This window comes from Puntigrus tetrazona, chromosome 10 (genome assembly GCF_018831695.1).
Source record: "Puntigrus tetrazona isolate hp1 chromosome 10, ASM1883169v1, whole genome shotgun sequence".
NCBI classification, from domain to species: Eukaryota; Metazoa; Chordata; class Actinopteri; order Cypriniformes; family Cyprinidae; genus Puntigrus; species Puntigrus tetrazona.
In genome coordinates, this window is record NC_056708.1 from 7474928 (window position 1) to 7490560 (window position 15633).

The following is a 15633-nucleotide window of genomic DNA, read 5'->3' on the forward strand; positions in this document are numbered from 1 at the left end:
TAAACGTGATTTAACCCGACTTGCTTATAATCGGCTCATTAAAAATACCTCTAATTGACATGTAACTAGGAAAGGAAATGCTCGCCGGTCGCAATTAGCGAGTCAGATTTGCGCTGCGGCTAAAAAAACGTAATCTGCTGTGATTTTTTCTAACGAGATCAATAGACACATAATCAATCTTAGAGATAATCTCAGTTTTAAAATCAATAAAGGAAAGATTGACAAGAAGGATTGTGCCGTTGTTGTTTTTAACTCGCCGCCATCGTTGTGCCGGAGGAAGCACTCTAATGGCACTAATAGCTGCTTGAATGGAGAATGTGTCTTTAAAGTTTATTTTAGTGCGTTCCTGCTGCTGCTCTTTTCAAGGGCTTTGTCGCTGTTTTAAGCTTTAAAGAGAGAGAGTGAGCGAAATAGATGGAAGGAGAGCAAGTTTCAGTCCCATGCTGTGTTCTGTTGCTCTTCCACTCTATTGATTGATTTTTATTTTTTATTTTTCATGTGCTGACGTCTTACTCCTTTTCCGTTCTCTACTAAGCTGTCCATTTCCCCCCATGCTAAAAACATCATCAGGCCCCTCTGTGCTTTTTATTATGGCATGCCTTCCTCGTTTCCGATTTTTCGATTTATAAATAATTTATTGTTGTGCATTGATTATTTTGCACACACAACCAGTTATAAAACACAAGAAAACGAATAAGGGCACAGGTTGGTTGAATGAATGAACGGATGATTTTTGGTTCACTGTGCAGACAATAAATGAAGTGATGAATCTGGAGTGAAAAAGAAACGATGCTTTAACCGTGTTATCGATTGATATTCTGCATGCAATGAATTAAGAAAAAAACAAGGAAATGGAAAACATAAAAAGTTCTTGATAGTTATTGACTTACTGAGGAGGCGGTAAATAAAGTGAGGAATATAGACACATGGAAAATGGAATTTGAAAATGCTTTCAACAACTTATTGATATATATATTACACAAACAATAAGTGAAGCAGTGGATATCACTGATTGGCCTATTTCTCTTTCTTCTTCCTCTGATAATTAACACTACATCTTTCTTAGGTGCATTCCCCTTAGTTTTCTCTCGCCTTCCCTTTTTATTCTCACGCTCGCATCAGTTTGCTTGTGTTAAAAGGAAGAGAGGTGATAATTAAGAGTGATGAAATGAGGAGCTGCCCTGTTGAGTTCCTGCAACAAGGAGAAGCTTCACATCTAGTCCTTCCTGGGAGATCCATTACATTCTCATCACAGAGAATCGCATCAGACAGATCTGATCATATCGGGGAGTTGTTCAAGACACATAGCTAATGGATGCTGTTTCCACTGTTGGTCTAATTCAGTCCAGCCTCAAGTTTAAACTCTACATCTCGTCAGGCTGGTTAAAAACGGTTTGCAGAATTTGCTTGAAAATGTCAGATCACTAAAAAAATCAAATAAAAATCATACATCACACATTTACCATTATGCCGTTCCAAACCTGTATGACTTTCCTTTATCTGTGGGACACAAAAAAAGATGTTTATCAGAATGCTCGTGCTGCTCTTTTATCGTCTGTGGCTATTAAGCTGCTAAAATGACCAAAAAAGAGATAGATTAGTGTTATATGTGATGACTTTAACTCACATATAACTGGCATCATGTAAGCACAAATGCTAGTAAAGCATACTGTTTAAAAGAAATATTATAACTAATTCAAATAACTTTGTATTTTAATAGATTTTCAATTCTTGTGAAGCAAAGCTGAATTTCGTGTTTGGAGCTCCTGTTCAATCGTAGATTTTAAAAGTGAAGTGTCGTGGCACTAGCAGCATTAAAGGTAAATAAGGAATGTTTTCCAAACAGGTTTTGTAAAACATTTCCTGCTACTGGTCAGTCAAATAGATCGCCCCACCCCAAAAATTCACACCATTGGTTGATCCAACATTGATTGATCCAACGCTGCTGTTGTCAGGACGCTCAAACTAAATTCTTTCTTTGATATCGTCATAAAGCCAGAGCGTTCACTGCTGGTGAAATTTCACTGATGAAAAGCATATTGGTTTCTCAGCCACAAATTACCAACCAGCACAAGACCATAAGCCATTCATACAGCTCTAAGCAGGTCTTTAGCTGGGAAATCTGCTAAACATAATGAAATCTGTCCATTTGTTTTCCATAAATTGTCCAAAGTAGTCTGAAACGGCTAATGAGATCATTCTTTATCTTCTTGTGCGAATGCGTTGGTGAGTTTATGTGTTCGTGAAATAGCGGCACGCTGAGCACTATATGCAGGAAATAAAAAATGAATAAAACTCATTAGTGACTGAGAGTTGTGTTACTGGCTGTGCTATAAATCATAAAGCTGATGTGGCCATATGTTGAGTACAAGCGGAAAACTGATGTAACAGATGGCCATTGACGGTTTAATTTAAAATAGTTTAGAACGCTATCAATTTTTTCCGATAATATATGGTTTAAACACAATAAGGTCCAAACCTGTGTGAATTCAAGCACATATCACTAACGTCAGCAGCCCGATATCATTCCCCAAAAATCACACTTTGGGTCGATACAAAAGTCCAAGTGACACATCGGCACAAAGAGCGCAATGTTTAAAACTCTTCAGGGAAATCAGCCCACTATTGGCTTTCTTATAGTTCCCTCTGCACACTCAATCAATGTAATAAACAGAGAAAGTGTTTAAACATCTCAAATATTACAAACCTTCCATCGCTTTATATATGCACATTTGCATTTGAGGATATATGGAAGGTTAAAGTGTGTGTTTGAAAACCAGAGAGAGGATTTATGAAGAGTTGGAGCATATATATAAGGAGATGCAATGGCTCTCCAGTGTCCTGTGAAAGATGAAGGTCTTCCCTCAAGCCACCCATGGCCATTTTCATTCGTTCTACTGATTTCCCCATCACCCCATCTGCCTCTCTAACCACAACCAATCATTTTGCCGGAGCTGACACAGCAGCAGAAGCATGGCCTGCAGGGGGCGAGTGTGCAAGTGTGTGTGTGTGTGTGTGTGTGTGTTTGAAACACATGAGTCATCCAAGTTTCTTTCCTACCAAAGTGAAAGTCTTTGAAGTGGAGGTGTACGTTGTGGGTTTAGCCCCAAGCACAGTTTCTGTTTTTGCAAAGAGAAAGTGCGTTTCTAATCACCAACGACAATCCCGCGGTGCTTCTGTAATCTCAACAGCTGCACTAAGAACAAAATGTTCACCAAATTTAAGATTACTACTTGTTAAAGGGACATTCAAGAGTACATTGTACTCGATGCGGTGACGTTTATGATTGATCAACACATTTGAAATACAGTCATTTCAATATAAATACACACAATAAGGATTTATTTTTGAGAGTAAATGACTTGCCCACACAGATTTCGCATCGGGGTTAGGTTGGTCACACAGATTTGCCGAACTCACCGAACAACAGAAAGCTTTGTTTAAAAGTGACTTTAGTGTGAACTGCATCATGCATTAAAACCCTACTGACAACAGAGGCCTTTTTGCCTAATTTACCTCACCTTTAGATGCCGTACTGCCATCTACTGATGTGGAGCAGCATAACTGCTCTGTTAAGTTCAATGCAAAATTACACTATATTACAATGTAAACTAGATTAAAAAAAAGTTGAGACAAATTTGTGTTTGCCATTTGTTTTCATGCAGTATTTATTTATTTATTTTTATTTATTTGTTTATGTGGTTTCAGATCTCTTCTGATTTTTTTAGCCTTACAGCTACTGATTCTCACATTGTCTCCAGTGGTAAAGTGCAAAAAAGTTTTCATTGTTTCATTTTCAAACAACAGCTAATGGCGCATCCACAGAAGCGGCAGCCAATGAGTATGCAGGTTCTTTCCCACATTTAAGAATGATTTCCCTCCACCTTTTTGCACTTCTGGTGTTCCCATCAAAAATGACTGGTGTCCAAAAAAACGGGAGGGGGAAAAAAAAAACATTTATTTTTGGAATTGTGTATGCACTTTTAAATAAACATAGCTAAAAATTACCCACAAATATTTTTTTTTCTCACTCAAAAAATTGCAAGGTCATTTAGATCAATGAGGCATGAATCCAATAATGTCCCAAAAAGAGGTTCAAAAACTGTGTAAATGAAAAGAAAATAACTATATAACATAATATAGCATAATAAAAGATTTAGCTATTTTTTTAAGTTTGTCATTTTTATCTGGAAACACTAGGTAAAGGATTTTCAGGAATTATTTATATTTATAGAGCCCCCTTTAAAAAAAATGTTACAAAGTGTTTTATGATAAGAATATATAATAATACAGAACACTTATTATAATACAAAACGCATAAATGTTCTGTATAAATGAAATGATTTAAATAATTACAACAAACACCATCAGATGAAAAAGCCATATGATAAAAATGAGTCTTTAAAAGAGATTTAAAGGAGGATTATGTGCTTGCCTGAGATCCCGAGCAGGGATTTTCACAGCTGAAGGGAAAGGACAGCAAAAGCGCGGTCACCTTTAGTGACAAGTCGAAATTTCGGGAACGATTAGTAGGGCCCTATCAGAGCATCTCAAGCAGCCATCGGGCTCATAGGGAGTTAACACATCAGAATATAGGCAGGAGCCTGACCTTTTAAGGCTTTAAAAGCAAACAGTAAAATCTTAAAATCAATTCAGGTAACCAGTGGAGGGCAGCAAGGATCAGCAGTCACGTCTCTTAGTGCGTGCTAAAAGCCTGGCAGAGGTGTTTTGAATAAGCTGAATTTTGCCTGCTGATAGCAGAATATAATATTTTACAGTAAGCCAGATCTGGAGGAGACGAAAGCATGGATGCACTTTTCCAAATCAGAAGAAGTAGCTAGTTGCGTCAGCTGTGCAAAGCAAGATAGCACCACGTTGGTAACCCGGGCTTTCGTTTATCATCAGTGCACACCTTATAAGTAGAAATGCATTCATTTTTGGGTGAAGCGACTCTGAAAGTGTCTCAGAGGCACAAAAGACATTTCAATATGTTCACACGCTCAGATTCGCGAAGGTGAAGCCTGAGATTTCCGCGTGAACATCTGATTCTCAGCCGTGTTTTATTTCTCTCAATCATCTCAGAAAATCGTTTTAGAAGCTTTACTGTGCCGTGAAGGAGCAACTTCTGAGCCGTTTCGGGGTTCGTTTATCAACCTGAAACTGACACACGTCGTTTGCTTTCTCTCCCTAGATAAGATAGATGACGAATTAGAGATGACGATGGTCTGCCATCGGCCGGAGGGTCTCGAGCAGCTCGAGGCGCAGACAAACTTCACCAAACAAGAGCTACAGGTCCTTTACAGAGGCTTCAAAAACGTACGTTGGCCGGTATTTCTTATGTCATCCCTCTCATCGCTCCCACTTCTGCGCATTTACTTCACACAAATGTCTTTTGACACATTTTGGAATCTGATAAGAAGCTTATAGTGTTTATGTAATATATCCTTATTCCTCAATATCTTCTCTTATGAATCATCGCGTCTCATCTGCATATACCGTCCCCGTGGTTCTGTTTGCCACGTCTCATCCGTCTTTAAAACTCTGTAAACTCTTATTGTTCCTCTTTGCATTATCCGGCGTGTCACTAATCACCGCGCGCTAGCCTGAAAGCCACAGTCAGCCAGTCATATTTCACAATACCAGCATTCACACGCTCTATTAGACACACATAAACAGTCAGGCTCAGCAAACCCACACAGCAGCTCATATCTGTTGGGATAAAACCACTGTGTATTATATGTTCAAGCACTGAAGCCTAGCTTTTTTTTTTTAACCATTCTCATGTATGCGTTACATAACTGTATGTGATTTATGAAACAGTTATTAAAAATGTATATATTATATAGCACTCTGTTTAAGCCTGTTCTTATGAATGTGTTGCATAATGTGTTTATTAAAAATGCTATTATATTAACTGATCCATTCGCTACTAGCGGGCTCAAGCAAATAATATGTATTTTATATATATTTTTTCCCATCAGGAGTGTCCAAGTGGAGTGGTGAACGAGGAGACATTTAAACACATTTATGCACAGTTTTTTCCACATGGAGGTACTAAAAAACACTTAAATGTCGCATGCTTCTCATGATACCTTTTAGATCATTAAAGTGTCTAATGTTATCATCTGTTGTCGCCGCTGTACCAGATGCAAGCACATATGCACATTATCTCTTCCATGCGTTCGACACCAGAAATAACGGATCCATAAAGTTTGAGGTACGAAAATCCTGACACGGAATGTAAATGTATTTTTGTAACATCGCATAAAGCATGTTTTTTTTTTTCTGTCCTTCTCTCAGGACTTTGTGATGGGACTGTCTACTCTCCTGAGGGGGACGGTCAGAGAGAAACTGGAATGGACATTTCATCTCTATGACATTAACAAAGACGGATTTATCAATAAGGAGGTATGTCGTATTTAAGTAGGCAGCCATGATTAACAGAACTTATTTCAATAACTCACTCGGTCTTCGTGCACCTCGCAGGAAATGACAGAAATAGTGAGGGCCATCTATGACATGATGGGGAAGTACACGTATCCAGCTTTAAAAGGGGATGTACCAAAGCAGCATGTGGATGCCTTCTTTGAGGTCAGAAATGATTCATTTTGCAACCAAATGGAAAAAAAAAAAATATAAATATAAATATATATATATATATATATATATATATATATATATATATATATATATATATATATATATATATATTAGTGATTCTATAAATATATATATAAATCTTGTTTTATTTTGATTTTAAGATTCTCATATAAACATTATTTAACCAATACATAAAATTTTTTTCATTATTTTCTTAAAAATAATAATTAAAAAATAATAACAAAAATTAAGACACAGAGCAATCCAAATCAATTTTCTCTCTCCTACAGAAAATGGACAAAAACAAAGATGGAGTTGTAACATTGGAGGAGTTTGTACTTGCCTGTCAGGAGGTATGTTTTTACGAATGTAGGTTTTATTTACATCTGCCTTCGACTTTTTGTGAATTTGCCACGCCCCTTTCCACAAACCCCACCCCTCAAAAGACACGTCAGCAATCTTAAGCATGCAAAGTAATTAATGGCTCAAAACCAGTAACTCTCAGAGTCTTTTTCACGGTTTACAGTGCCTAATTGTTTTAAAATGAAGAAGGGAGGGTCATTTTACACTTGCATGGTATTTGCAATCCAAATGTAATTTATTGTTGTTGTTATTTTTATTATTATGTAGAATGAGCCATACACTGGTATATTTAATTAAAAAAGGAAGTCAGGATCAAGTTTGACCAAAAATATTCTACTGCCACTATGTGGTCAAACTGAAGAAACACATCTAATAGTCTCTCTCTTCCACCAGGACGAAAACATGATGAGATCCATGCAGCTCTTCGAAAATGTGATGTAGAGAAGCTCCACCAGAAGAAGAAAAGAACAAAACAGAGCGTGGGAAACGGAACGAAGGGACTTTACATTTAAATATATATGTGCTATATTTCACTGAGTTCTGGGGGAATATGACGGCATGAGAGGAATGAGAGTCTGTGGGCTTACTTTTTCTCTCTCTATTCAAATCTTTGTAACATATTCAGTGTTGTTTCCCGCTGGTGTTTTGGGAAACTGCCAGCCCAGAATCCACTTTGATCCAGCCACGGAAGACTGCGTATGTTTGAAAGGCATTGTGCATTTCCTGAGTGAGTGGTGATGATCAACATCCTTCTTCCTTACGAAAAACAGAAAGCCACTCTCAAACAGTTTTTCATTTGCTTGACCCTAGAGCTCAGGACTCTACTTTTAGTGTACCGGAACTGCATCCGGGAGGAACGGCAGCCTCCTTTGCTTGCTTTCTTTGCCAGAAGCGCTTGCATGAGAAAAACCAGCAGACGTGTTCCCTATGAGTTGCTTGAAAATAATGCTGGCCCTCAAAATATCGAATTTCGTGATTTATTTATCTCTGCGAGGGGTTTAGAGGTTACTTAATTTGATGTTGATTCTGTCTTGTGTTGTCAGCGCTGTTTGTTAGTAATTGCTGTGTCCAGTCCGCCCACTTAATGTATGTCTACCTGTCTCAGTACTTACCAAGCCATTTATGCCCACCAGATCATAGTGAATAAGGTGGGACTGAAGGTAAAAGTCTGTGTATCCAAGTATGGATGTAAGTGAGGAGTATTAACGAAACTATAGAAACTGTATTCAATCCCAACAAATGACAATCTAGTCCCTGGATCCCCTTCTGTCCCCAGATACCTCTGCACAGTTTCAAGAAGGAGGACTGTATTTGTAAGAGAGAAAGAGAGAGAGAGAGCGAGAAAATAAAAAAAACATAAATCACATAATAAAGATAAATAATAGTTATTTATGGGTCAGGGTCAGTCGTAGGACAAATAAGCTATGTATATACTTGCAAGAATGGTGCCACATGAAGAAATGTCCAATGAGGCAGATACAAACTGTGAAAATGAAGTATGAGAAATATGCTGTGCAATTCAAATCTCAGTCAAAAATGATTAAAAACATTTGTGGAATAACATTCAGCTGCGTTTTCTTACTTCGTTGCTTATGCACCAGTTTTTTGCGTCATTATATTGAGTTATTGTTTTTACCTAGGTGCTGGTACAATATGGCAGGCATAACTTTATTCTGTATTATTATGATTACTATGTTTTTTTTATTGTATAGTAATGTCACAAATACTTGTTAAATGTTAATCATTTATGTAGGCTGTTTTATAAAAAAAAAAAAAAAAAAAAATGAATAGATCATTATATACGGTATAAGCTACACACACACACATATATATATAAATAAAGAGAGATAAATACTAGTGCAGTCACATGAATAATCACGATGAATCCATCCAAAATAAAGTTTTTTCTTCTACATAAGAATGCATGTGTACTATACATATGTATTACGGATACATATATATGCACAAAGTGTGGGAAATATTTACATTCATATACATTTAGTCCTATATATTTATTTTCTTTTGTTATACTGCATAGAAAAATATTTTTTAAACAATTTTACATTTTACAAGCATATATATATATATATATATATATATATATATATATATATATATATATGTGTGTGTGTATATATATTTGGATATATTAATATATATTTACACACACAAGGAATTTATTTTAGTGACAAAAGCAACAGAACGACAGAACACTATTAATTAATAATAATATACAAAATATGCCAAATAAACAATGTACAAAATAACAACTATATCTAAACACGCACATATTATTATTATTATTTACATTACCTAAAGTATTTTTACAGTGTTTTGTGTATTTTTTTTCCCTATTCGCACAATTCGCGAGTGTAATAAATGTAATTAAAATTTTCCCAAGACTCGCTTCCGGATAGATGTCACGCGCTACTGTAGGCTACATATCAATTCTGCCCCAAACGTCGTGATTCTCGAGGATTCTCTGTCTTTGGAGCTCATTGATTGGCTGGACAGGAAGACCGTCCCACTAATGGGCGTGGCGTACTCAATGTGGGTTAGTGTGTCCACCCCGCACGCTTCAGTCTACACACATTCACATAGCCTACAGAGATGGATCTCGAACAAATGGGTCCCCAAACCTTCTTGTACGGTATGTAATACGTTAAATACTTATCTTGATTTGCCCTTGTCCTCAATTATATCTGATGACACGTATAGTACGTCAATTTGGCACTAGTTAAGTACGTCAACTTAGCATGGCGTAGTGCAACGTTAAGGTTAGTTGCCAGCCAACTACCACAAGCTATATTGTCAGTCTTGTATTGCTTAGTAGAACTTGTTGATGTGTTAACTGGTATAAATACACTGTAGTGTTGTTATCTAATAGCGCGATGTGTAGTGACATTAAACACCACGTGTAGAGCACGAAGTCGAACTAGCTAACGTTAATCGGTTAGCACTACACTGTACACGCAGTGGTAGCCAGCAATTAACATGACAGTTACCATAAGTAAATGCGCTTGTTTTAGCCTTTATGTATAATTTCTAAATAAAACCTCTAAGTTGGATGTATTTGGGCAAAGAAACGAAACGTCCACGGCTCGCGTCTCCCTGCACGCGCTCTCTAAACACGTGCACCGGTCCTGGCGCTCCAAAATGGCGTCACTGTGCTACACGTGTTAGATGAGACAAGGCATTGAGCGTTTGAATAGATGCAACTTTATTGTTTATTCTCCGTACTTTGCCACAAGTGGCATGGGTGCTAATTAAGTAATGTTTTTTTGTCCGTTTCGTTTTCCCAACATGCACCATTTCGCTCGGATTATACCGATGCTAACGGCGTTTGAAGCTTATAACAATGGAAACGCAATTCTGGTTTAAACCTATTTCCTCGGCATTGTCAGGCCTTTAGCAGCAAAATAATCAGCATGGATGTAGAGCATCTCACAAACCTTCCCACGTGTAACTCAGTTCCTTGCTTTCCACGTGAAACCATCGGCTGCAGTTTGTTTTGTTTCAGTAACACGTGGTTTGATATAGGATTAAATGTAGACTATAAAAATGAACGTCAACGAGTCGTGCTTTAGATTACAGTGGATTCGGGATCGCAAAACCGGACCGAGTTGATTTCCTTCACGAATCGGATCGAATCAGACCGAGCGGTTCACCGAATCATTTATTAAACCAATATCCGTTTCAGGGACCACGCGCTAAAGCAAATGAATCACTTAATTGTTTTAAATAGAGAAATACAGGAAAATACATATTTGTACAATTAGTTTACTTTCCATTTTAGGAGGGATCTTAATGCTTTATATTTTTTCTTTGTCTTTAATGATTTTTCTATATTTCCCTCTTTTTTTTTTATAGGTTGTGAGCTCAAGGCCGGCAAGGACGTCACTTTTAATCCAGAGGATGATGATGATTACGATCATCAGTTATCAGTCAGAATGGTACGTGGCCTTTTTAAAACGGTTCTTCCGTTTTTATCGTCGCGAGACATTTGTTCAGGCCTATTCGTTCGTTGTTGCAGGCCTGCGTTGATCCCTCAACAAAAGACGAACTGAACGTTGTGGAGATCGAAGGGCACGATTCAGAGGGTCAGAAAGTCAAAGCAGTCCTGGCCACACTCAAGCCTTCCACTCTCCCCAGTGTAAGTAGAACATCCGTATCGTTTCACACAACTTTCGGGCAAACCCCGAGTAGATCTCCTTGAACGGCTCTTGTAGATTTTAACTAAAGGTGTGTTTGTACGGCAGGTGTGTTTGGGTGGGTTTGAGATCACTCCGCCTGTTGTGTTCCGCCTGCGCTCTGGCTCCGGTCCAGTTCACATTAGTGGACAGCATCTCGTCAGTGAGTACTTCACAATGTCAGATGAAGCGTGTCATCTTGTATTACTTGGGGATCGATAAGCGTGGAAAACCGCTTCGGGAAGTTTCTTATCGGCGCTTTTCTTTCAGTCATGGGAGGCGACCAGTCTTTTGATGAAGAGGAGGAGGAAGAGGAAGAAGAGGAGGAGACGTTGACGGCTAAGAAGAGGCCAGGGCCTGTGACTCAGAAGCCTTCGGTAAGTTCTGGAACGGACCGGGTGTCCTTTCATTGATATGTGTGTGTGTGTAGATTTGTGGCTCATTTTTGAACCAACTTTCTCTCAGAAAAAAATGAAGTTGGATGAAGAGGATGATGATGATGATGACGACGAAGATGAGTATGTGTAGTCGTACGTATTTGGGTTTTTTAAGAGATGGTGTTTCAAGAAGAAATTAAATATTTAAATTTTAACTTCCAGAGATGAAGATGAGGAGGATGATGATGAGGAGGAGGAGGAAATTGAGGAAAAGACTCCTGTAAAGGTGAAATGAGTTAACCAGGCCCTTCATCTTGTAGCATTAAAACTGTGGTCAGAAGTGCTTATTTTACCGATTTGTTCTGTCAGAAAAAGGCGGCACCGTCCAAAAAACAAACCCCTGCACAGAACGGAAAAGGACCCGCGCCTAATACGCCCGCTAAAGAACAGAACAAGACTCCTGAAAAGAAGAATAAGAAGAACAAGAAGCCACAGACACCTAAAACACCAGAGGTTTTGACCGTCCCAGAGATCAAAGCCAAGATTATGGCAAGAATGGAGAAGGTATGTTTTCCTTCTGCGTCCTGTGTGTGTATATATGTGTATATATGTATATATATATATATATATATATATATATATATATATATATATATATATATATATATATATATATATATATATATATATATATATATATATATATATATATATATATATATATATATATATATATATATATATATATATATATATATATATATATATATATATATATATATACATATATATATATATATATAAATATGGCACTCATGTATTTGTATATATATTGTTTGTTTTCCAGGGTGTATCATTGCCATATATATAGCCAAAGTTTGAGAACTTCATATATGTATATGGCTTAAAAGTCACTGATTCACAATTGAAATATGCAGTTTTGTATTTATTTATTTATTTTCCAGTGTATCATTGCCTGTACATTTAAAGATTGAGAACTTCATAAAGTATGCAGATTCACCGACACAAATACTATATAATTAATATATATATATTTATATATATATTTATATTTATTTATTTATTTAGTTCATCAAGTCCTGTACATTTAGGATTGTCACACTGCAGATTTTCAAATACTTAAGAAATTATATATATTCATATATATATTGTATAAAAAGATATATGTATATGATATTAGGACTTATATACAGATGTGTAAAATAAAGTAAATGCATGTACATTATTAAGGAGGTGTATTTAAGTTATTAAATGTTGATTTAATTAATACATAAATAGATGCTAGCATAAGGAGCATAGGGTTTAGAAATTGCTGGGAATGAAGGTCTTACAGGTATCTCTGTTTTGTTTTTCCCTCCAAGGTAATCGAAGAGCTCTGGAAATGGAGACAGACTGTACAATAAGAGCTAAACCATCTTTTGTTTTGCTTAAATTATTAGGCACCCCCTTTCTTTTTTTTTTTTTTTTTTTACCATGATTTTACTTTTTGTTACCTGCAATTTTATGTTGATCCCCTGTACTCCTCACTTTTTATGTAAAATCCGTGCCATTCCCTGAAAAGACTTTACTCCGAGCATGACCTTTTTCCATCCTTGGCAATCTGGCCTCTCCTCACCCCCGTGGTGTCGTCATGTCCATGGAGCGTGGCCTTAATTTGGCAGCCTCGTTGCTTAAATGAGAGTCTGAGAAGATGATTTCAAGCCTATGATTTATATGGAGATTAATAGACTACCCGTCCATGGTTTCTTAAACATTTACATGGAAACGTGTGTGTGGCGTTCTGATTAGAGATGCACCCGAGAAGTCTTAAAACAGCCTCACCTGATTCACGACGCATGACCGATGGGTTTCAGAATGGTATCGCCGATTTATTCCAGTATTTGAACAGTTCGTGTTATTTTTGTAATTGTCCAGTGTCCTGTTTGGGATCGATTAGTTAACTGTAAGAAATCCAAATGTCAAGAATGTATACGGTTAATGCCAGCTAAATCTCGCAACTTGTAATCTGTGGACTGCAGCTCGGATGTAGTTCACTTTGTTGAATCTGTTTAAAGGCAAATAAAGTTTATATTTCCCAAGTGTTAACCCAGTTAATGTGGCTCGTAAAATTATTTTCTGGACTGTTTTGATGGATCTCGTTGTTTCATGCTTGACTGACATTTCTGTCTTTACTAGTCTGAACACCTAGGATTGTTCTGGTTTTGTTTGTATGCCAAGATAAGACAGAGTTATGTGATTGTGGTGTCGTTTAACGTGAGATTTTAGGAAGAGAAGCCCTGTCAACTTAAACACTACCCTGCCCTCGGTTTGTTTGTATAGATTCGTGAATTTTAATGTTACCTCCAGCACTCAGATTGTCTTGCATTCAGAAACGTTTGGGCTGATACCAAGGTTGTTGCTTCTATGTAATCTCAGATTCCAAAAACTAAGCATTTGTAATTTGAGTTTTTTTTTTTTTTTTTAAATAGCATCTTAAATTTAAGTAGTGATTTTGTGGGCATAACACAAAGATTGGTAATGAATCGGTTGCATACACCGCATTTGAAGACAGGATTTCTGAAGATCACTTCCCATTTAATGAAGAAAGGCTCCACATTGCATCGATTTCTGATAATGTAATTTTTATTTGAATAGGTTCTTTCGGGAGGCCTCGTCTTTAAAACAAAATTCATGTTTCTTTAGGCTACATGCAATAAAAGCATTCCTAATTTTTTTTATCATCTGAACCTTTCACCTAACTACCCCTGAATTTTTAATAAAATTTTAATTAAGAATCGTATTATGGTCGTGCTTTCCTAATGTTTAATGCATTACATTTACATACGTTTTATCAAGTTTTTTTTTTTTATTCATGTTACTATTTTTAATTGTTTTTTGTTTTTTACATAATTTATAATTGCATTAATCATTATCTCTTTCATTGAGCTTACAAACCCTCTGCTGCACCTGTAATGTCTAATGCATTAATATTGTTAATATTAATAACATGGTTAATGACAACAAATTGAATATGTTGTCTTTCTCTTTGTGTTGTGTGTGTCCATATAAGATTATCTTATTTAAATCGATGTGATAAATAAGCTTGATCAAAGTACTCAAATGGGGCTATATTACCTAAGATGTGTAATGTAACAGATTAAGTTACCAACCAACAATCGTTTTGTCATGTAATATGAAATCAGTAACGGGCTACAATTAGAAAAAATTATCTACCAGCTGTTAGCTTCTACCAAATAAAGTATTTCGTCACGGTGCCATAGGTTTGCAAATAGCTTAGGCCTGTTCATAGGCAATATTTTCCAAAACTATGTATATTTTCCGTTATATCACTTTTAAACAGTTTTGATTGTATTTATATTTGGCATTTATTTTTATCATACGTTTCATTTTCCTTTGCGAGTTTACGTCTGTAAACCGACCGAGGACCGCTTTCACGCGACGGCCAGCAGGGGGCGGTGAAACACCGCGCTCGGCGAGTCACCTTGCGGTTGAGCGTGAAAGGAAAGACGCCAGGAACACGTCCTGCGTAAGTTACCTTCAGCATTGAGTCTACATCACCCAGGCTTTCTCGGACGACCCCGGCTCGACCGTACACCTCACCTCACCCTCTCCGTTCAAACAGGCCCCAGCGCGGGCAACTATAACCATCTGCCCCGCGAAAAGCTGCGGCGGGACTCCACAGGTTCACCCCGCGACGGCGTAGTAACGCAAGGAGTCCGTTAAATCGCTTTATAATGGACACCCCTCCATTTACCCCCCGCCCAGGCCTTTCAAAACAGGTCAGTTCCTGAGAGTCAGCACTTTGGGAGGAGGGAGCTGGTTGCAGTGGGCATAAAGGCATTTTTATGGTCCCACGGGGTCCCGCATTTATCTGCTTGAGGACGTAAGTGCTTCTTTGCTGTGGCAGGCATAATCGACTGCGAGCAGCTACCGGGACTCGGTGTTTATTTGTCGATCAAACTGTGTAGAACGGCGGTAGGACCTCCGAGAGCAACACACTGCTCTAGAGAAGAGTGCCGCTTAGGGATTTGGAAAATGCCTGTCCAAAAAAAAAAAAAAACATTAAGAGAATAACAAATTAA

At 37.3% G+C, this 15633-nt stretch overlaps 2 protein-coding genes across 4 annotated transcripts in view; both read left to right on the top strand.

The window, feature by feature from the left end:
• Positions 1 to 8526, top strand: part of kcnip1b (Kv channel interacting protein 1 b) — a 32537-nt gene extending 24011 nt beyond the window's left edge. For all 3 annotated transcript variants that reach the window (XM_043251170.1, XM_043251172.1, XM_043251171.1), the window contains exons 2-8: positions 5192 to 5316; positions 5982 to 6051; positions 6147 to 6217; positions 6301 to 6408; positions 6487 to 6591; positions 6891 to 6953; positions 7357 to 8526. In XM_043251170.1, coding sequence (XP_043107105.1) covers positions 5192 to 5316; positions 5982 to 6051; positions 6147 to 6217; positions 6301 to 6408; positions 6487 to 6591; positions 6891 to 6953; positions 7357 to 7404 — 590 coding nt within the window. In that variant the 3' untranslated portion in view covers positions 7405 to 8526. The remainder of the gene's footprint in view (positions 1 to 5191; positions 5317 to 5981; positions 6052 to 6146; positions 6218 to 6300; positions 6409 to 6486; positions 6592 to 6890; positions 6954 to 7356) is intronic.
• Positions 8527 to 9474: 948 nt separating this feature from the next.
• npm1a (nucleophosmin 1a) lies at positions 9475 to 12429 on the top strand. Its single transcript, XM_043250951.1, has 9 exons — positions 9475 to 9613; positions 10834 to 10916; positions 10997 to 11116; positions 11223 to 11316; positions 11424 to 11530; positions 11619 to 11671; positions 11753 to 11816; positions 11900 to 12094; positions 12378 to 12429. Exons 1-9 carry the CDS (start codon positions 9574 to 9576, stop codon positions 12399 to 12401), a joined length of 780 nt encoding a protein of 259 aa, XP_043106886.1. The 5' UTR covers positions 9475 to 9573; the 3' UTR covers positions 12402 to 12429.
• The last annotated feature ends 3204 nt before the right edge of the window (positions 12430 to 15633 follow it).

Bases quoted from the DNA above. Each gene is read 5' to 3' on its own strand.
- npm1a (XM_043250951.1), top strand. From the start codon at position 9,574: ATGGATCTCGAACAAATGGGTCCCCAAACCTTCTTGTACG. The intron at 11,317-11,423 runs GTGAGTACTTCA...CTTTTCTTTCAG, and splicing joins TAGTGGACAGCATCTCGTCA to TCATGGGAGGCGACCAGTCT. The intron at 12,095-12,377 runs GTATGTTTTCCT...TTTGTTTTCCAG, and splicing joins TTATGGCAAGAATGGAGAAG to GGTGTATCATTGCCATATAT.